Below are 22,757 nucleotides of genomic sequence, written 5' to 3' on the forward strand. Positions count from 1 at the left end.
TATGCTCAATTTCTAAGATGCCAAAGAGAAGACAGGGGTGTAAGATATGCATGGGAACTTGCTATATTACATGGGCTGAGTGGCATGAGGCGGGAATGTGGGTGCCATTTGTTAGGGGATAAGTACAATGCTTATTTCTTAGCCACAGAATACCATCACAAGCATCACTCACTGTCTCAGAGGTACCGGAATGCTGCATGCATCACTTAACTTTCCATACATTTCATTAAGTTGCAAAGATCTCGGCGCACAGTATAGCAGGGCATGTCCTAGTGAAGCAAAACATTGCACATGGGGTGGTGGGAGGTGGGAGTGAAGGTCCATGTGCACACTGACAGCAGTGCGTCGCTCTTCCTCTCTCTCTAACTCGTCCCCCAGTAGATGCATTGCAGTGTAATGAATTGGAATGTTTGCTGTGTATCTATTATGCCTGACTAGCTGCACTATGCCCACTTGTACAAACGCTGTGATACCCGCGGATCTGGGCATTACATACATGCAATAAATAAATACATGGTGAGGTATTTTGCATAAACCTGTAAAGTTGTCCCTGTATAACAAAACTTCAAGCCACGTGCAAGGTAATGACCCACCCCACCTCTGGTGGTGGTAGGTGAACGCTTTGTAGAAGGCATTAACCAAACATAATCTACCTCCAGGGAAAAGAAAAAAAGTTGAGCCAGCCATGATCTTTGGCTTATCAACAATAGACATTTGTGTACAGCACTATCAAATCCCCCACACATGTGTTTATTCGTTTTATGTATCCCAGTTTTCTTTTGGGACTGTTCCTCATGTGCTTTGTCCACTTGGAAGGAAAACTGTTGCGTTGATTGTGCTGTTTAACACATCAATTTTGTATCTGGGCTACCCACTCGCTATAAGTGTGTTTCCATATGGAGACAATGTAATCTGTTTTCTTACTTTCCTTAATGGTGTTTTTTTTTTTAAGGTGGGAATTTGAATTGTGTTGTCACCTTTTCTATTGTGTGTAATGTGTGTAGTCTAAAACAGTCATGGGCCAATGCAGTATGAGCAACGTGAAGTGACTGTGCCATCGCACAGTGTAATTCACCAGCAAGGTCTAGCCTGATTCTTCTTGATCTCTGTCTTTCCCAGTGAAGCAGGAGCCAAATTTCCAGGACCGAGACTACCAGTTTTACCGATTCCTCGGAGCGGAGCTGCCCCAAGATCCGGTGGCCAATCAGAGGGATTCTGAGGATGAGCTGCAGGAATGCCTGGCCTTCCTGGCGCTGTTGGGACCCGACGCGCTCCTCACCATGATACTGCGCAAGGCGTAAGTCTGGGTGGGCCTCGACATTTTGGTGTCTGGGAATTTGTGTTTCAGCAGCCCCAGCATTCTGCTCTGTTGCCCATAGTCCAGATATGCTGCTTATCTGGCATTTGCCTCCACGCTTTCATTTCCCACCCTTTTCTTTACCTCTTCTGCACACTGTTAACAAAACCAGTTACACATCATATCCTTGAGACATCCAGCCAGTCACTAGCATCATATTTGGATGAATTCCTATGTGATCGCCCTTATCTGGTCTGCTTCTGAACAACTTTATTGTATCTTCTCACCCATCGCTAGGCTTATCCCATCAGTACCCTAACCACTAACGTCACACTCCCGGACTGGTCGGTGATTATCTGGCACCTCTTTGCTTAACCAGGTATGGAGAGACACCATCACAACCCAATAGAGTCTCTCTTCTCTTCAGTGGGTGCTTAGAAGGCAGTAGTTCTGAGTAATCTGCCTTTTCATTTGTTCTCCTCATTCTCATCAATTCTTTTTGTGTATGGGTTTGTTGTGATCTCACCGGCATTTAGCCACCTTCAATGCGTCACAGCTGGTTCGAATAGGTGAACTACAAGTAGATTTTGTATGCATTAGGTGCTGGCAACAACTGCCTATGGACAGGCATGGACTGGCCTTTAGGGCAACAGGCCCATGGTCGAACCAAAAACGCAAAATGCTGGTGTGGGTCAGTTTTTCTGGTCAAAATGGCCCACTTTTTTGGCTAGTTTAATTCACTCTGCAATTAGTAGTCTTGTCCACGGTTGCTGAATAAATATTCTTTAAAATGCACAATTTGCATCACACTTTATCAAAAGAAACTCCCTCCTTGGTTATTATTCAAACAGTGTCACAAAAGGAATGAATAGTCGTTTGCAACTGTGGGCCACTTTTTCATTGGTGGCCGAGGCAATGGTATGGCCCAGTCCGACCCTGCATATGCTGGTTGCCCTTAACACATATCGCTGTAATTGTTGCTTTTCTGCTGGGGTCCTACTTTGCGTGCTTGTTTCCGCCAGTATTGCCTAGCTTAGCTTCTCTGCCTCTTTCTAAAGTCTGCGCACCTTGATCCGTTTGACCTTACATTAACGCAGTCACTATTTTCCTCACTTAGCCCAGCCCCCAACAAACAAATAACCCCAAAGTTGTCTAGCCAATCCCCCACATGTTCCCTGGGTAATCCCCTCCGCCTACCCCGGGCAGGCATCCACTTGTCCACCTTGCTCCCTCATCTCAGACATGCCCGCGTGATCCACAACCACCAATCCACTTCAACAGATTTTTAAAAGTCAACATTACAGTGGTTGACATTAAAACATCTGTAACTGTATAACCATTTATTTTCCTGTCACTTGTATCACTGGACACCGCACTGTGCATCGCAGGCAGGCTTAAGCCAGCAGGCCGGATCCTTGTTGTGGGAGTACGTAGCCCAAATCCGACTTCTAATTGTGCTGGTGTGGCCAACACCCTGTTAATCACAATTGCATGGTTCATGCTTTGCCTCCTGTCCTACTTCTTCCATGATCTCTGGCCCTCCCTTATTTTCCTCCTGCGTCACTCCTCCTCACGGCCCTCAGAGACAACGTGTACATTCGGTTTGCGCACCTTTTGAGCAGTGAAAAAGCAGTGCGGGGCAGCTGCTCGGAAGAGATGACTGTAGTGCACCCCTCACTACATATAGGTGTGCCGTTAACTTTCAGAAGTGCCTACAGTTGTGATGCCCATGGTTTTAATAGCTGTACGTCTGCCTGTGACGTCTCCAAAGTCTTTGACATACAGGGGTGGGGGAGACACTGTGTTTGTGCCTACAGGATCTGACAGCCAGGCATTAGTTGTCACAGTAGATGATGACAGTGGCATCACATGAGGGGCTAACAAAAGATGCAGTTCATACCTGCATTTGGGGTCATTAAGACCTGGGCGGTAAGGGATTCGGGCACCTGTAAGGAGACCGGTGCCGGTAATCCCTTACTGCCCTATTCCAAGGTCCCTTGGCGGGGAGCGTAAGGAACGTGTGGTCTGACCACATGTCCCTTATGGATCCCGCTAAGGGACCAGGGCACTTAAAACGGGATTGCAAGTTGCGAGCCCGTTATTGGCACCCTCCCCATTCCCATTGAGCCCTATGGGGGCTCAAATGGAAATGGGGAATGGTTTGTTCAATGGGAACTTACTGGTCCCGCCAGGGTCAGACTGCACCGGTAAGTCCACAATGAACACCGGTGCCGGAACCATTATTGGAGGCAGTCATGGCACAAATAGCGCCATGACTACCACCAATCTCGGAATGAGGCCCATTGTCTCTCTTGCGACTCTTATGCCTATCTTCTATCCAGTGTTTAATTTATTTAAAAAAATAAGTGCCAGGGCTCAAATTTTTCTAACACGTCCATGACACGTCGGGATGGGCAGCTCCCCACCCATGGTTGCCACCACCCATGGCTGCTCCCCATGATGTCAACATACATCGGGTTAAAACGGCAACTCGTACTGGCTTATTGTGGTTGATGGATGTACTCGGCCACTACACTACGGCAGAAGTGTGATTTACAAATACCAACGAACGTACACATAAAATAACATACTCATTGGGCCTCATTACCGGCACAGCTACCACCAGACTTGTGGGGATTTATGGGCTCTGGACTTGCTGAAGCCGGCATTCCGTTACTCCCCATTCCCGTGGAGTTCCATATGACTCCATGGAAATGGGGGCACTGGAAACACCGGCACCATGCTGTAATGGTGCCGGTGTTTCCACATTTGTGTGCAGCCGGTGGCGTTAGGCCTGCCAGGTCAGACCTAGCGAGTGTAACACCACACGGCCACATAACTTGGAGTTAGCCGGTCTGGAAAACGCTGCCGGTACGGTTTTACCGGCACCATTAAATCTGGACCAGCAAACTGATAATGAGGCCCATTGTGCCTTGACATTAGACAAATGTTTAGGTGTGTCTTAAAACACAATCATCATTTACATTTTGCTCTGATTCTACAGGTGGTTATTATGTGACTGGCAGTTACAATGATAAAGTTGCCAAAACATCACATCACAATCAAACTGAGTCTGAGACAATAAGTGCTGGGGAATCGGAAATAAGTTCCAGGGCTGTGCCCTGGCAAAAAACCCCACAAATGAAGCACTGTTTCTATCAGATTGTGTGATGTTGTGATGTTTTAATATGTTTCGATCATCAGGGCGAAAGTCTTTGCGATGTCCCATCTTGCAGTATCATAATGGTTGAAGGGCATGTGATGCTGCTTCATGTTGTATCATCATGAGTTCAGCTTCCGGTGATGCCACTTCCTCTATGTGTATGGCATTAGGACAATCCTACCATCGAGACTTTCACCTCAATGGGTTTGAGCAACATTAACAGCTGGATTTGAAATTGGAGAATCCTGCAAGGGGGGAAGGAAATCAGGTCTTGTTTAACTTACCCTGCAAAGGTGCAACCAGAGATTTTAATCTGACAGGATTCCTGTGGCTGTGTCCCCTCCACAGCCTTTGTTGGCTAACTTAACTTTCCACATCAGAGAAAGTAGTAGGTGTTGCCATAGGTGGTGCCATTGCTGAAGTAATGGGCATTGCATCTAGAGTCACTGTTGGGGCCATGTATGTGTCTGATATTTAGTAGTACCTGCATCAGCAGAGCACAGCTTTCCTGACAAATGCATTGTGTCCATATGGGTACACCGTTATTTCATCAACGGCTATTTTTTCGATGGGATTTTTAATGAAAATATTTAACTGAAAAACCCATCGAAAAATATAGGTAGGTGGGAATGGGCATATGAAGTGCTGGGGGGTCGGGAATAGTAAACAAAAAAACAATAGGGCAGGGATGGCTTGGAACAGAATCCCCAAAAAAATTCATTTTTCGATGGGTTTTTTCATCAAAAAAATTACATAAAAGAAAAAATAGCCGTCGATGATATAACATAGAACCTTCCATATGATCATTTCGACATTCTAAAAAAAATCTCTCTCTATGCCACCCCTGGAGGTTATAGTCCCCCTGTTGTGTGTATCATGTGGTTCCGCCTAGCAACCTGGCCAGAACTTTCACGTGTACAGTACTTTTTAGCTCAAGATGCACTCTTCACTCAGCACATGGAAAGCAGTCTTGCTTTCTCTATATTGTTAGAACATCACAGTTAAAACTGGTTAAATCTGTAGCCAGCGCTTCCACACAACGACTTCAGTGCAACTTTGGGTGCCTTTTCTTTGACACCAATGCCTGTTAGTTAATAGGCCTTCAAGCACGTCACACCTGCAACCCCTATTGCTTGATTGCATGCCAAACAATTGTTACTATGGTTTACCTGCAGTGTGGTATGCCACAACCTACATTGTAGCTTCTCCGTCTCTTGTGCTTGCCGACTGTGAATGCATGTATGATGCATGAAGGCAGTGGAGGATTGGGGTGACCTAGTCACATTGGGTTGGTCCTGTCATGAAGAGGGATGAAGTCGGCCCATGAATGGCAGAGTCGTCTAGTATTCGAGGAGTTTGGAGTTATATGTCACAGGGCTACAGGCTATGTCTAGCTCTTCTGAATATGTGGTTTTATTCATACGTGCTGATAAGACAAGTGTTCTTCTCTCTAGGTTAGTTTGTCCTGACTGTTCCTTTGCTCTTGGGGCCGGCCTCCATTTCTACAGTGGAAACCTTCTGTATCCAAATGGATTTGAGATTAAAAGAGGCTTAGATGGTCCTTGCTCAACTTCTCGGTTGGATAATCTATGCTGAGATTCCTATTTCGGCTAGACATATCCAGGCAAGCTGCGTAAGAAAGACAATGTTATGTTTTGTTATGTCAGTATGCTTTTCTGCTGAAACAAATCAACACCGTAGGACTTTGAGAACACCTTGCTTTTTCCATGGAGTGGAATACGGTGCCAGTCGTATCCTGACTGTCGACTAATGGTAGAAAGATAACACTTGAGGGGAAGATAATATCATAGGAAAGTGGCAAATAGATGCTACAAATGCAGGGCGGGAGGGATGCCAGGGGGTAGAATGTTTTGTGGTGGCATGGGTGCATTTCTGTTCTGTCTGGTGGAAACTAGCTCTTCAAATTGATGAGGTAATAGTGTCCTGTAAGGTTGTGGTGATTGGGTCTGGTGGAAACTAGCTCTTCAAAATGGAGGAGGCAATAATGTCCTGTAGGGTTGTGGTGATTGGGTTTTGTTTCCAAGACGGATCTGAAGAACTGTACATTTTTTACACAATGTAATGTTGAATGCATGAGAGTGTGCTCCGGTAATCTTGGAAGTTTGGTGGCTTGTTTGCCGTGGAATCTCTACATGCTGTGTGCGGAATTCGGCCATCCGCACATTGAATGTGTGCTCGCCTGGGCTTTTTTGTAATTTTAAATGAAATTGAATGAAGGTAGATTAACCTCTGGAAAATGGGTGGGCCTAAACCGCCAACATTTTCCTATGCTCACTGCATGACAAACACATAGACCTGTGTACTCTGGGTGGACACAGCTACAGGCGCAGCCCCCCTGTGATATTTAGTTGGGAGTACATGATGCATCTCCAGAAGTGGGAGGACCAAAATGTCCCCCTGCCGTGGCCCCCCTAACTATCAAAGGCTCCATGGATGTGCCCTGTCTTTTTGGTGGGCCCTGCAGCTGATGGCAACAATTTGCATACTAATCAGAGAGTAATTAAAACAGGCCCACATAGGGTCTGGCTGCAGAGGCTAACAAATGAGACAGGAAACCCCAACAAACGTTTTGCACTGTGTCAACATGAAGCCAGCTCCTGCCTCTCAGTATTGATTAACAGTGAACTGTCATGTCTGTGACTGCGTGTTTACAGCAGCCAACCCTGCAGGGGGACCCATTTATAAGGTATGAGTATGTGGTTTGCAGGAGCCAGAAAGTCTGGTCTCGCAGCATCTTCAAGGGAGACCTGTCACTTTAATCAGGAAGCACAGTGAGCTCCATTAACCAGAGAGACCCGTTGATCCACAACAGACAGGAAGATGGGTGGATCTTAGTTTTACATGTTTTCACCACTTTACCTTTTCTGTTGCAAAGCACTCTGGTTATGTGCCTAACGGTGTCCAGTCATAATATCGAATGCAATATTTTCGAAAGTCAAAATGTCAAAAAAAAAATGTCGAAAATAAAAATGTCGAATTACAAAAATGTCGAATTTTTTTCGATATTTTTTCGAATTAATGTTTAAATAATTAATTAATTATAGTTTATAAAACATAATTTTTTTAAATGGTTAAAGGTATATCCATGGTGGGTGGGGGGGATGGGGAGGAGGGGGGGTTGGGTTAGGGGTTTGGGATGGGGTTTTTTAATAATTAATTATTTAATCAATGTTTTATTAAATACTTTTTTTAAAAAATTAAAGGTATATCCATGCGGGGTGTTGGGGGGGATGGGGAGGAGTGGAGGGTTGGGGTAGGGGTTTGGGATGGGGGTTTTGGGGGGTACCCCCCCAATAAAAAACGTTAGTATGTGTGACATTTTACATAGTTATTTTAACATTGGTTTTTCGATTTTTTTTTTCGACATTTTATTTTCGAATTAATGACTTTTTCTATTATATGTATGTGTTTTCGACATTTTTGAATTCGACATTTTTGAATTCGACATTTTTGTAATTCGACATTATTTTTTCGATATTATGACTATAAACCGTGCCTAACGTATACGGAGATTGTTTGTGTGGACCCACAATTGGTTCATTAAGGTGGGCTGAGCCTGCATCAATCCCTGCATCTCATTTGGCTTTAAAAGAGGTCCAAGCCCCTCTTTTGGCAGATAATCTGATGACTATGCAAGGAGTAGCAAGATGAACTTATCATTGGACCTGGGCTTATGGCACAGTCCGCCTTACATCTTTTGCCAGTGAAGCAAAGTCAGGATTTCCAAATTGGGAAGCAAGATCCCTCCCCTAAACATCACCCAGGGAACAGAAGGAGATCTAGAACTCAGAGGAGCCTCCAACCGCTCCAGAAGTAGTACCCAGCCAGCACACTGCATGCCCTGCTAGGCTCTGCAGCAAGCTTCCAAGTTAGGAGGTTCCAGAGAGTGTCTGAAGCTGAATCCAAGGACAAGGCAGCTGCCTGCAGCACTCTCAGCTTTGGGTCATCCGCCTTAAAAGACAACACAAGCCCAGCGAAGAAGCTGGGAGTAGTGCCTCCATGAGCATCTACCGATGTCTGCCTTAAAGGACATATTTGAACCAGTTGAGTCCCTCGAGCTGCAATCGACTGCAATGCTGACTGTTGTTACGCCGCAGATGCTTAAAGCCATCCGAGACCCCTCGACCAGTCTTCAGAAGCGCCGACCAGCACGGAGAGGATTCCTGACCCTGAATCGCCATGTGCCAGCCTGTAGCAGTCTGTTCAGCTTTGCTTGCTGAATTGTTTGCTGCCTGATACCCGCCGCTGTCTCTCATCTTGAACTCGGTCACAGAAGCTGCAAAGTGCCCTGAAACCAACTCGACCCTGTCGAGCACCAAGAACTTCTACAGCACAAGGTACATTGTGGTTTTATCCCCCGGTCCTTCTCCGAAGGCCCCTAGAGATACTTTAAGACCCATTGATCCCGTTTTGCTGAAGCCAAGTATCCTTGAACTGTTGCAATTATTTCCTACACCGACTACCCTCCTATCAGTATCCACAGTGCATCCCTTTTCCTTCTTTGACACTGTCTGTCCTCTGCATTCCTCTACAGGGTGGGTTGTATTTCGTAGTGTTGGTAGAACTGTCTGTTGTGATAATAATAAAGTTGATGTTTATACAACCTTGACTGGACAATTCCTTATATCATTGGGTAATAATTGCATTTTTGCTGTGTTGCAACTAACCAACGATCCACAATCTTTTGGGAAATAAGCCTGCAGTTGCGTCCACATTACCAAAATTGGACACAGAGGTTTACAATTTGCTTGTGTTTACAATCTTTTCGGATCCCTTCTGGTGTATTAGAGGTGTGGGTTGATTGATGGTTTAGAGACCGATATTCACCCCTGGACCACGTGTACCCCAGAAGTTGATTCGTCACATGTTGTACCCCATGTCAAACACCAGAATGTTAATTCTGTGGCTACCAAGCCTGAAACCAAAAGTAGTATAGTCAAGTATAGACTGTGTTTAAAGGTAAAATATTTTGGTAAAAAAAGAATTAGGCATAGAATGGTCAAACGAGTATACTAATATTGAAAAAGCACGGCACCTTGATGAAAAAGGGTTCTTATTCTTAATTTCCTCCATGTCATGTCTTGCTAGATTGTATTTCGGTTCACAGTGACAGTGTCTCATGCTCCATTTGTTATTGCCGTCCAGTTTTCCAGAGTACACCTTGGCTAAGTATGTTGGTTGCACCCTTTCGGGGACGATTCTTGAAGGTGGTGAGATGAGCCGTTCTGAGGTAAATCTTGGCCTAAAGAGGCAACTGGCAATAAGGTAGAGCAAAACAGAATGTATACTCAGACTATAGCATTAGACACAGAGGGAAGGATAGAGGTAGGATGAGTGACACAAGGATTACTGTAACAGGTGTAATGTTAAACCAGAGGCCGAGTAAGACGAAAACAGAAGGCCAGAGACAAAGAGCACAAGAAAGCTGGACTGGGCAAAAGGTTGTAAATCATCACTCACCGAGAGAATGATTTGAGATGAGGTGTGGAAAAGCTCTGGTGGCATTACGTAAATGCCAGCCTTAATACAAGGCCGGCCTCGCTCCTATGCAAACTCCGGAGCACATTGTTTACTGCGCATGCTGGTGCGTGCCAGTATGAGCCAGGTCTTGGTGATCCCATACCGCCGGTTCCTGGAATAACATGGCTTCAGTCTTGGCTGTTGTGTCAAGAAAAAGGTATAAAAAGGTACCAACCGAGGTTGAAGGCAGACACCATAGTGGGAACAAGCACCCCTCCGCTCTCACCCCTCAGCCCGGTAAGTACCCGCTAGGGATGAATGTGACCGAGTCTTTGAGGCATGAGAGAATCATTATGGATCAGAGGTCACCAATGCTGCGGCTTCCTGTTTCAGTGTCACTGATCTGTGAAAAACTCCTTGCAGGAGGATGGAAATGGAAGGTCTAACTGCAATAGAAATAACAGATGCAGTCGGTGTAATTCCTTTAATTCACAGCTGGTGTGCTCAGGTGAAATGAGAAAAATACATCTGTACTTTTCAAACGTGTTCAAGTGCTCTGTTTGAAACCCTTCACATTTTCATCAAATTATGTCCAGCTGCAGTTTTATGTAGTCGTGATTCAGATCATCATAGTATGCTCCAGAAGAAACGCACCCATAATTATGTAAGACATATTTCCGAAAATGCTTTGTTCATGCATTATAAAAAAATCTTTTCAATAGCTCACCAAGTTTCAGGTCAAGCTCATTTTAGAAGCTTTGAGTGTGTATAGTAATGACAATAACTAAACATCTTATTCGAAAATATAATTTTAAAAAAGAGACTTGCATCAAAAGTAATTATGCCTTCCCAGTATCGTGGCAACATCGGTGGGCTAGAAGCCCCCACGCCAAACTCCTTTAAACTTAATATTGATACATTTAGTTTAAAAAAAGTTTAACTATTAGTCAATAAAATAGAAAACACTCCCAGCTCCATTTCAGTAAGCAGATACGTTCAGTCAAACTTTAATTTCCTCATGCATTCGTGGCCGTTTTGCTTATTCAGATAGTAGCATGTTTTGATATTATAACCAGTCTTAGCATTTAAATGCACATCTAAACAAATCACTCTTATGAACCACTAATCTGCAAACCAACCAGTATATTACTTTCGACAGTTGGAGCTATGACCCATCAGATTATTCGACGTCAATTAATAATCAGGAGTTGAAAGCCAATCTGTATAGTGCTTTGATCTACTGCAATCCCTACACCTACAATTCCCCCACAACTAGTTACTATCTTGACCATTCACACCCAAGATATTATTGCAAGTCAGGACCCAAAACCCTTGCCTCCCACCCCTGCCCTACCACCGAAAGAAACAATAAACTTCGCGCCAGACTCTCTAAACTCCATGGGCCGCCCCGAAGATCCCTGTCTGATTCCAAATGCGAAGCCAAAAGGTCCACCAAAGGCACCACTATCCCCACAACCAAGTCCAAACCTATCACTCTTACAAACATCTCGGTAAAAACAGATGCACACTCCTACAAAGGAGCTCTCCTCAATACCAGATCATTGGTCGCACATGCCCTCGATATAGCAGACCTAATTACCAAAGATAAATTAGACTTTATTGCCCTAACCGAAACGTGGCTCCACAATGCAGCAGGCCCATCTCTAATGTTGGCCATCCCAGACGGCTACACTATATCTAGGCAGGACCGGGTAGGCAACCGGGGCGGTGGCATTGCCATCATATCCAAAGCAAGCTTAGCTCTCAGACTAGCCCCGACCCAAACTCTGCAGTCTTGTGAATCCCTCACTGCCAAACTCCCCATAAATCACACCCAATCCCTCACTATCCACCTGATCTACAGACCACCAGGTCCACTTGGAACATTCGAGGAAGATCTACACAACCTAATCTCTAACAATGCGAAAACCACCTCACAACTACTGCTACTAGGCGACCTCAACCTAGGGTTCAACGACCCAGCAGACTTACATGCATCTACCATAGCCAATACGATATCATCACTCGGACTCTCTCAAAAAGTCAACCTACCCACCCACCTGAAGGGTAGAACCCTAGACTGGGTTGCTGATGCTAATTGCTCAGCGGTCATCACCGCCACCACACCACTACCCTGGACCGACCACTCGTTGGTCTCTTTCAACTTACTGACCTCTAGATCAACTACCACTACCGTGTCATTGGCACCACCCTGCCTCACAAGAAACAAGAAAAATATTTCAATAGAAAAAATCATCCCAGCTATCCTTCCAACCTTAAACGCATTACCAGACAATCTAGACCCCAACACACTAGTCCACGAATATAACAAAATCATGTTATCCACCATGGACAAAATTGCCCCACTCAAACTTCGCACCAGCAAGCCAAAAACCCATTTAAACAAATGGTATACACCCGAACTCAAAGCCCTCCGCCTAAAAAAGCGAAAATGTGAAGCTGATTGGAAACTATGCCCCTCCAGTGAAAAGAAAGCCATCCTTGACACAATTTCTCGTCATTACAAAGCTGAAATCTGCCTAGCCAAACGGAATTCCTATAACATCCGCATTGCCAATGCCAATTCAAGTATGAAGGAGCTCTTTTCCATACTGAAGGAACTTGAGTCACCCATTGCTACACCCAACACCTGCACTAAGAACCAGACCTGGTGCACAGACATCCAACAAGCACTAGCAAATAAAATAAACACCTTACAAAACAAAATTCAACTAAAAAAAGATTCCCTTAACCTCACTAACCCTCCCATACCTCCACCCATTACCTCACCAAGTACACACATCAACTCGTTCACCTTCTCTAAAACCACCGCCCTGGAGGTTGAGAAAATCATCCTTTCCCTTAAACCATCAAACTGTAAAGGCGATATCTGCCCCGCACACATAATAAAGGACGCAGCCAGAGACCTGTCGCCCTTTATCTCTAAACTCATTAACGCCTCTTTCTCCTCAGGTAGCATCCCCGCCAACTTAAAACAATCTTGGGTGCTCCCCCTCCTCAAAAAACAAACGTTTGATCCCCTCATCCCCACTAACTACCGACCCATCACCACGGTACCCTTCCTACTGAAAATCTTGGACAAAGTCGCCTATGTCCAGATTCAAAAATACCTAGAACTGCACAAGTTACTAGGCTCCAGACAATCAGGTTTCCGCCCACTACACGGCACGGAAACAGCCCTCATTGATCTGAAAACCCAAATTGATGATCTGAGGGACAAGGGCAAGACAGCACTCCTCCTCTTACTTGACCTCTCCGCGGCTTTCGACCTCGTCGACCACAAGGTCCTCTGCAAACACCTTGACTCAGCTGCTCACTTCTCCCCAGAAGCTATCAAATGGATTGAATCCTTTCTGAGCGAGAGAACCATGAGAGTCTTCTCCCCTTCAGCAGCAGCAGACCCCTCTCCTATTACTTGTGGAGTCCCGTAGGGCTCATGCGTCTCCCCTACACTATATAACATCTTCACCAAACCCCTGTTTGACGATCTGGACCATCTGGGTGTCACCTACACTAACTATGCTGATGACACTCAGATTCTCCTCCCACTTTCAGGGGATCACAGTAAGGACAGAGAGTTGGTGAATAGGGTATATCTCATCATTCAGGCATGGATGGCATCGCATGGCCTATGCCTGAATGATGACAAGACAGAGCTCATCATCTTAGGTTCCCCCGCTAATATCAACAAACTAGGCCTTGATTATGCCGAATTCAACATAGATGGCAATCTCATTAGAGTATCCAGGGAAGTAAAAACCCTCGGCTTTTATCTAGATGCCACTATGTCATTCAATAAACAGGTCAACTCACTAGCATCCACCACTGCGTACACCTGCAAATTAATAAGGGCAGGCAGACCATTCCTATCCAATGACAGCTGCTTGATCCTGGCAAGAGCACTCATACTATCTAGGCTCGATTATTGTAATGCCCTCTATAGTGGCGCTAACAAAGTCATTATCCACAGGCTTCAAATCCTACAAAATAATGCCTTGAGAGCTGCCCTCGGCATTAATAAGAGAGATCATATCTCTTCCACCAGACGCCAACAGAAATGGCTCTCCACAGACAACAAAATCAAACTAAAGTTGGCCTCCCTAACCCATAAAGCCCTCAACAATGCCGCCCCCAGCTACCTGATGGACAAGGTAAAGAGAAAGTCCTCCATCCGACAAACAAGAACTATCTATTCCAACCGCCTGATAATTCCCAGATTCAAACTCTCCACCATTGGTGGGAACAGTTTCCCGGTGAAAGCTGCCATGCTCTGGAATTCTCTGCCACACAACCTAAGAGCTGACCAACCATATCTACACTTTAGAAGACACCTCATCAGTCACCTTAACTCCAATAACCCTAGTATGTAGCTGCACTCTCTATACCTAGGCACAGATAGTGATACCTTGTTCGCGACTTCGCCCTCGCCTCTAACAGCCCTTACAGCACACATCTGTACACTTACCTCCTGTATAGATATTGACCTTTTATGTATGAAGATCTGTATACATTTCCATACCTGCTATTCCTATAATCCTGAATATTTTTTCTCAGGAGTACCCGCCTCTAACAGCCCTGTACATATTTGTATATTTGTATATTTACCCCTGCATAGATATTGACTTTGTATGTATGAAGACTTGTACATTTTTTATTCTGTAATTATGATTATCTCTTTCACTACCTCAAACTGTATATTTCTGCAACATTGTAAGCTTCGAATTATCTTCTGCCTGCGCCCTGTTGCCCCTGGGTAAGGTGCGCCATACAAATAAATAAACAAACAAACAAACCCGATTCAGAAAGGCGTGGCTAGTGGCTTGACGTCCCTTTGTCAGAACCTCTTCAGCCATGGTTTAAATGTCCACATTCTTTTGCTGTTTAATTTCCCTTCCCATTGTTTGAGAATTTGCTGTAATGTCTAGGCCATTGCATCTGATCCATCTCTTTTGGCCGCCTGATGCTGTCAGGGTGCCATATTGCCAGGGTTCACTCTTCAGCATCTGAAGCACCCTATGAAGAGATGTGCGGGCATTGATGATTAAGCATGTTTTCACGATCAGACATTTCTGATATCTTCAAAAGCTCAACAGATCCTTTCCTGAAGGCTACTGATACCTTCCGTGTTTAGGGCACTTTTCCATTGCAAGCAGGTAAATAACCAAATCAGTGGATCAATGTGTATTAAATAATAGTCACCCCTCTCACGCGGTTTCTCCATAATTGCTTGCACACCCCCACTCCGCACTGCTGCCTCTTTCATGCCCTGAAATCCGTGGCCCAGCCTTGGCCAGAAGGGCCATCTTGTCTGAGATGACTAAAGATTTGAAGTGACTTCCTGAAGCCGGGTACTAATGAAGTATACAACAGTAAGGATTTAGACGTTTTACACAGCCTGTGTCTTAAATGACATCACAAAAGGTTGCGTTATACAAATTGATGGGAACAAAGCACAGACAAGGTTGATATTTGTGTCTCGCAATGAAAATGTGAGTAGCGAACAGACCAGCGCTGGTGCAATGGGTAAGCAAGATAGTGGTGAATTGCGGGATGGATTAGCATCCCCAAAAAGAAAGAAAGAAAGAGTGCGTTGCTGAGCCAATTCATGAGAAATTAAACTTGGAATGTATTTACCACATGATACAATATGCCATGGCAATAGAGAGCTTTGGGGGTGAGACAGAAAAATTGCCACTGCACACTGCGGTCAAAGAAAGTTCTGCAAAGTCTGGCAGTGATGAACAAATTAGTAGTTGATTTAGGTGAATGTTTAGCGTGCTCAACATTAGATTGTTCTTTTGTAAATGGTCACAATTAAAGTGCTATCTGATCAACCAATCATGCAATGGGTTTTCTGTTCACTGTTAATAATACTATTCGTGCATTTGGACAATATGTTGATCTTTTGCAATAAGCAATGTTATTTTTATGGTGTTTGAGTGCGGAGCTAGCTTCGAGAAACAATGGAGCACTTTGCAGAGGTATACAAGAATACAGACAACAGAGCGATTTACTGTAGCAATAAGACCCGAGACGGCGGGCCAATACTGCCCCAGATAATGCCCCAAGGGCCCATAGTTACAGGCCCCGGGGGCATTAACATGGGAGGTATTGGCCCACCATCGAGGGGCTTATTGCCATTAGCACCCCGGGCCGTTAGACCAGGGTACTAATTGCATTGCAATTCCAAAAATTCAAAATAAAATGGCCACTGGAAAAGGGAAAACACAGTCTGTTTTCCCTTTCCATGGTGGCCATCAGGAGCAGATGTGCTGGGAACAGAATTGTTCCCAGCGCGTTTGCTCCCGAGAAAAGAAGAAAAAAGAAGGTAAGTGGGGTTGGGAGGGCAAGGAGGGGATAGTTTACAGGGGAGGGGGGAGGAAAACAAAAAAAAACATACCTGAGTCCCCGGGGGTTGGGGGGGGACGAAGGCAGCCTCCATCCAGCCATGGGGACGCTTAGAGCAGGGATTTCCCCGTTTTGAACCACCTCATTGGCTAAGGGCAAACACGCCCCCCCCAGGAACAAACGAAAGCACGTACGTGTGTGCGAGGGATTCCCGGCCTGGTAATTCCCCGGCAAGGATGGTGTCTAGTGTGTAAGGTGGAGTGGGGAGAATGTGATGGCTTAGGTGCTGAGGAGGAGAGACTCCTTGAAGAGGTGAGTTCTTTTCAGAATTATAGGAGCGCAGGGGGTGAGTCTGATGCTGATGGGGATGAGGTTCCATAGTCTTCAGGTTTAGGAAGAGAAGGCTTGTTTTCTGGTCCTCTCCTTTTTGCAGTGGTGGATTTCAAGTAGGCACATGTTCTGGCTTTTGCTGGTGCGCTGTCCGCCGGAGATGCTGAGTTTCTCCATAAGGTAGCTGGGTGACTTGGGGGCGAATGAAAATGATGCAGCAAGACTTGAAGGGGCATTTGTGCATGCATTGGGGGCCAGTGAAAGTTGTTGAGGGCTGGGGTTATGTGGTTGTAGCTGCATAGAGCCTTGATGAGGCATGTGGCCACGTGTTGGCCACTTCTCCGGGGCACAAGGCTATGACAAGAGGCCTTCGAGGAGGGCATTGCCCCAATATAGTGGGATAGGACCAGTGTTTGAATGGTGGATCTAAAGTTGTCCGAAGGTAGGAATGGCTTTACTTTCCACGGGAGGGAGAGCAAAAACCAAGCTGTCAGTTTTCTTAGCTATGTGTGTCTTGAAGGAGAGATGTTTGTCGATATGGAACCCAAGGGACTTAGCACAGAAGGTGAGCTCGGTTTGAAACCCTCAGGATTCATTTTTGATAGCCAGGTCTGTATGTCTGGGTATTCAGTGTTGTTGGTGAGGAGTACAAATTCAATGTTGGAAGGGTTGAGCTTCAAATATGCACTGGACATCCAAGACTGGATCAGGGAGAGGCAGCTTTTGAGCCTGTGGATCCTTGATGGAGTCGATCTTGAGGTAAAGCTGGGTGTTTTCGGTGTATTGGTGGATGTGGATGTTGTGTGTGGTTAGGAAATCTTGTAGCAGGCTTAATGTATAGATTGAATCTCACTGGTGAGAGGATGGAACTCTGCGTGACTGCAGGTGATGGGGAGAATTGGCGATCAAGAGGAGTCCATCTGAACAAACTGCTGGCGATTGGTGAGATAGGACTTGAACCAGCGTAGGACAGGGTTGCTGATCCCCATGCACTGATGTAGGGTGTCTGTGAGCGATTTGTGGTCTACTGTGTCGAAAGCTACCGAGAGGTTGAATAGAACCAGGAGGCAAAGGTGGTTGTTGTCAAAGGATGTTGAGGGCATCATCGACCACCTATATGGTTGCTGTTTCCATGCTGCATCTGGATCTAAACCCAGATTGGTGGTTTGCAAGAGATTGTTGGTGTCGATGTGTTGCTGAAGTTGTACGGCTACCACTTTCTTGATGATCTTACCTAGATAGGGAAGATGGGTGATGGGGGTAATAGTTACCTAGGTTGTCACGATCCAGAATGGGTTTCTTAAGTAGAGGGGGGGCATTTGCCCTGTCTTTAGGGTTGATGGGATGTTGTCTTGAGTTAGGGAGATGTTGATAATCTCCAGGTAGGGAAGGGGAGCTTCTGCGTGGAGCATCTTGAGGATGGATGGTGGGGGGATGTTGTCTGTATATGATGTGTCTTTGGGTTTCTAGTAGATCCTCTGTAGAAAGAGTCTTGAATGATGTCCAAGGTGTTTTAGATTTCACAAGGAGAGACGTGAAGTGGATCTGTGGATGAAGAGCAAGTGTCTATGTGCTGGCAAATCTTGCTGATTTTGGCGATGAAGAAGGTGTTGATGGTGGTGGATTTTTCGATTGTGTTATGGCTGGGTCGGGTAGTGGATTGACGTAGTGCTTTTCCACTTTGAAGAGGGCTCTGCCTTTGTTGTCCGCTTCTGCTATGGTGTTCTGATAGTAAGAGGCCTTGGCTGTGTTGAGTAGTTGTTGGTAGATTGCTCAGAGTTCCTTGAGGAGCGCCAGGTTGGATGAGGTCCTAAAGCAGTGCTAGGTTTTTCCTTTTTTCCTGATGACTCTTTTGCTGAGGTTGAGTCCTTGCATGTACCAGGGTGCTGACGGATTTGGTTTGCAGGTGCATTGTTTCAGAGGCACATGTCAGTCAATGGAAGTTGAGAGGGTGACATTGAGTGCTTAGAGTAGAGTCACAGTTCATTTGGAGGTGTTCAGTCAATGTGAGGTGGAGTGTTGGTGAGGTTTTACATGAGGGCTTCCCCAGGGAATTTCTTGAAGGACCTGAAGGTTTGTATTATGTGTTACTGCTGTTGTGGATGGGGAGCGGATACTGGTGGGCTTGAGGCTGATGAAGGTGAGTTTTCTGAATTGTGGAGTCCATGTCTAGGAGGAAGGGCAATATTGTTGATGTTGGCATTGCCGGGTGATGGTGGGGATGGGCTGTGAGGACGGAGGGAGAGAATCTATGTTGGTGTGTGCTTAACTGTTGTCTGATCAGAGGTTCAGGCCCTGGGTCCTCCCGGGCCGAACAGGTCCAAACAGGAATTGCCCTTTTCTTCATCCGTCCTTCACTTCAGATGGCCGGTATAGAGACACCCTTGCTCTGAGTTACGAGCAGAAAGGAAGAGGCAGGGCTAAGAAGGTGGCTGGGGCTTAGGCCACGTGACCTAGGTCATCTTGCACCTGCTTACCAACTGCAAAGGAAAAGAGGCTGGGCGGCAGCTTAAGCATGGAAAAAGGGTGGCAAAAAAGCAAAGCACTAACAGTTTAGCACTGATTTACACGTGGGCGGGGTTTAGACCGCATGACCTAAATCCACTTGCATCTGCTCACCAACTGCAAAGGGAGAATAGGCTGGAGAGCTGCTTGAGTAAGAGAAAAAGGGCAACACACAGGAAGGCACCAACAGTTTAGCAGTGATTGACAGGTGAGCGGGGCTTTGGCCATGTGACCTAGATTCACTTGCACCTGCTCACCATGGTGAGTCCGAGTTCAGAAAAGCTGTGCTGCAAATTATTTCATTTAATATTTAAGCATTTTAAAGTGTGACTAACATTAGACGCCTGAAGTCAAAACATTGAGTGGCTACTTAGAAATGGGAGTGTGGATTAATATGCTTGTAGTGGGAAACAATGACTACAAGCACGCGATAATACAATTTGCTTTCACGGTTTTTCTTTCAGTCTTGCAAGTTCAATTGTAAAACACAGAGGCCCTGATTCATGCATTATTTGCGCAAAAAAAACGGGATTTGTGCGTTATTCTGCCTGCAAATCCGTGTTCAACAAATGGGGAATTGCGCACAAATCCCGTTTTTTTGGCACAAATTATCCATGAATCAGGGCCAGAGACAGTGCATGCTGGTAATTTCAGGCTTTCATTCCTGATGCCGCAAATAATGCTGCAACTTATTCTGTTTGCTGAAACTGTTACCATTATAATACTTTGTATATTATCATGTTTATTTATTTGATTTGCACTGTTCACAAGTCATTTCTATAAAACACCCTTTTTTTAGCTGTCTGTTTTTTATACGTTTGACAAGGACATCACTTGTCTTCACCCCCATCTCAGCTGCAGCAGGTGTGATAACAGTGACCATTTTTTCCATTTCCAACACTGAACATATTCCAATGGCCAAAGTATCTGACTGCTTTTGACAACAAGTGAAACACTCCTGCATCTTCCAATGAAAATTGCACCACTATTGGGCATGGCTTTCTACGCCTTACGTACCTTGTGCAAATCTTGTATCTAATCAAAGTAAAAGGCTCATGATCTGACCGGATGTTCCTTTTCCTTGTTTTAGCCCCTGCCAGCGTACAGAGGAAGAGCTGGAAGTCATCTTTGAAGAGCTCCTGCACATCAAGGCCGTCTCCCACCTCTCCAATTCGGTCAGTATCCATTCTGATGAATGGCAAACCTATAAGGAGAGTACCTCCTAGATTAGTAGGAAGTTGACACTGGGAATGTAGGGTTAAATGCGGAAATATATTCAGGAAAGGAACTCGCAGGGTGCCCTTAAAACATGATAGTTGACGTGATAAGATCTGCCACCACCAAAGCGACAAGTCATGCACGTTTGGGGGATAACACCAGGTGCGGGAACACCTGCACCAAAAGAGAATAGATAGGAACCCTTGGGAGTAGGGGCAGGAGGGAAGAAATGCCATGGACGCAGGTGTGGAAGCGCCTGCCCAGTACATTGGGACTTGCGCTCCTCAGACACACCAGGCTCTGACATGTCTGGTCCCACAGAAGAGCGTGCCCTAGATCACTTCGCCCAATCGCTGGTGCTGAGGCTGGGCGTATGCTGCCCTGGAACCCAGGTATGTGGCTTGGAGGTTGGTGATAATTACCGCAACTCTGGCTCTGCCTCATCTATGGCTTACTCTCACTGTTGCTGCTGCCACCAGTGGCCTAACTTCTAGCAGCTTTCATCTGCAGTTCCTACCTGTCCCCAAGAGGGGGCGAGCTACGGGTAACGGATCCAAATCCAGAGCGCAGCCACCAGACCCTTTCATATGGCAGGTGTCACTTCTACAGTAATACTGTAGGATTCTGCTTGGGAAGGCACGCGGTCACTGCGCTCACTTATGCTGCTTGGCTCTATAGTGTGCTTAAAAAAAAACACAATGGCCTCATCACGGGTCCGGCAGTAACTGTGCTGGTGCTACAGGTGGGTTGCCGCCAAACCCGTAATGATTTACCGGCACCTGACCTCCCGGTAACACCGGGGGATTATAACCCCAGGTGACCCGAATGTCATGCGCCAGTAAATTCTAAGTCCCCATTCCTATAGAGTCCCATAGGACTCTATGCGAGTGGGGACTCGGAAGCACCGGCACCGTTTCAAACGGTGCCGGTGCTTCCGAGACAACTCTGCGGGCAGGTGCCGTTCTGCCCGGCAGGTCTGACCTACTGGCCGGGACCGCACCCGCCTGCAGAGTTGTAGTTTGGCGGTCCGAAAACATAGAATGAGGCCCATTGTCAGGATGCACATGGACGTTTGTGCAGGGGAGTAGGTAAATTAGGAAAGGCCTCATGAAAGAGCTTATGCAGAGACCCCAGAATGCAGCCATGGTATGGTGTTGCGTATCTAGGGAGTCTAGAAGGGCAAAAAGCAAGTGTTGTCTACTAGTGCCTGATATGGAGGTTCATCCCATCAAAGCACTCCTCTGCCACAAGTCCTCCCCACTGGAGCAACTTCCTTTTCTGCACAGAGTTCAAGCCCACGGACTTGTCCATAAGGAGTAGTCACCGCCCTCCCCCAGTTTATCATGCCGCAGAGAAACTGTGGCTTCCATGCACCCCCAGCCGCTATACAGCCTTCACACACAGCTTGTTGTACGCATCCTCGTTCCTGAAAACGAGGAAAAGGGTGCCTTTTAAAGTGTAAAACACGGAGGATGTCTCCGTGAAATATGATGAATGGTTGTTTTTTAAACCTATTCCTTCGAAGTCCTCTTTCATTACGGGGCTGGGGCAGACACAAGTCTGAAATGGAGAATGCTAATGGCCCCTTTCCCTGACGAGTCCCAGCTCACTGGGAAGGGGCCATTAGCATTCCAAAGCCCGTTGTCCTCAAGAGGGGAGTGCTCCCAGTATGACTTGTTGCTGCCCCATCTTGAGCCTGGTTGCTTCCTCGATCCTGAGCCTTTTTTGCCCCCATCCGGAGCTTGGTTGCTGGCCCCAGGCTGAGCCTGTTGCTGCCTCCCTCCTGAGCCTGGTTGCAGCCCACATCCTGAGTCTACTTGCTGCCCCCCGTCTGAGCCTGGTTGCAGCCCCCATCCTGAGCCTGGTTGCAGCCCCCATCCTGAGCCTGGTTGCAGCCCCCATCATGAACCTGGTTGCTGCCCCCATCCTGAGCCTGGTTGCTGCCTCCATCCTGAGCCTGTTTGCTGCCCCCATCTTTAGTCTAGTTGCGGCATCAACCTTTCTGCGCCTGATTTCTGCCCAGGTGCTGAGCCGGGGTTCTGCCCCCATCATGACCTGGTTGCTGCCCCCATATTGAGCTGGGTTGCTGCCCCGATCTTGAGCCTGGTTGCCGCCCCCATCCTGACACTGGTTGATGCCCCCATCTTGAGCCTTGTTGCTACCCTTGTCTTGGGCCTGGTCAATGGCCCCATCATGAGCCTTGTTGCTGCCCCCATCATGAGCCTCCTTGCTGTCCCCATCCTGAGCTTGGTTGCTGCTCCCAGGCTGAGCCCGTTTCTACCTCCATACTGAGCCTGGTTGCTGCCCCCATCCTGACACTCGTTGATGCCCCCATCTTGAGCCTTGTTGCTACCCTTGTCTTGGGCCTGGTCAATGGCTCCATCATGAGCCTGG

At 46.4% G+C, this 22,757-nt stretch overlaps 1 protein-coding gene across 1 annotated transcript in view; it reads left to right on the forward strand.

The window, feature by feature from the left end:
* Nucleotides 1-22,757, forward strand: part of RAPGEF3 (Rap guanine nucleotide exchange factor 3) — a 764,587-nt gene that overhangs the window by 385,554 nt on the left and 356,276 nt on the right. The window contains exons 6-7 of the mRNA XM_069653198.1: nucleotides 1,120-1,297; nucleotides 20,236-20,320. Coding sequence (XP_069509299.1) covers nucleotides 1,120-1,297; nucleotides 20,236-20,320 — 263 coding nt within the window. The remainder of the gene's footprint in view (nucleotides 1-1,119; nucleotides 1,298-20,235; nucleotides 20,321-22,757) is intronic.

Source organism: Ambystoma mexicanum, chromosome 3q (assembly GCF_040938575.1).
Source record: "Ambystoma mexicanum isolate Mex_15411 chromosome 3q, UKY_AmexF1_1, whole genome shotgun sequence".
NCBI classification, from domain to species: domain Eukaryota; kingdom Metazoa; phylum Chordata; class Amphibia; order Caudata; family Ambystomatidae; genus Ambystoma; species Ambystoma mexicanum.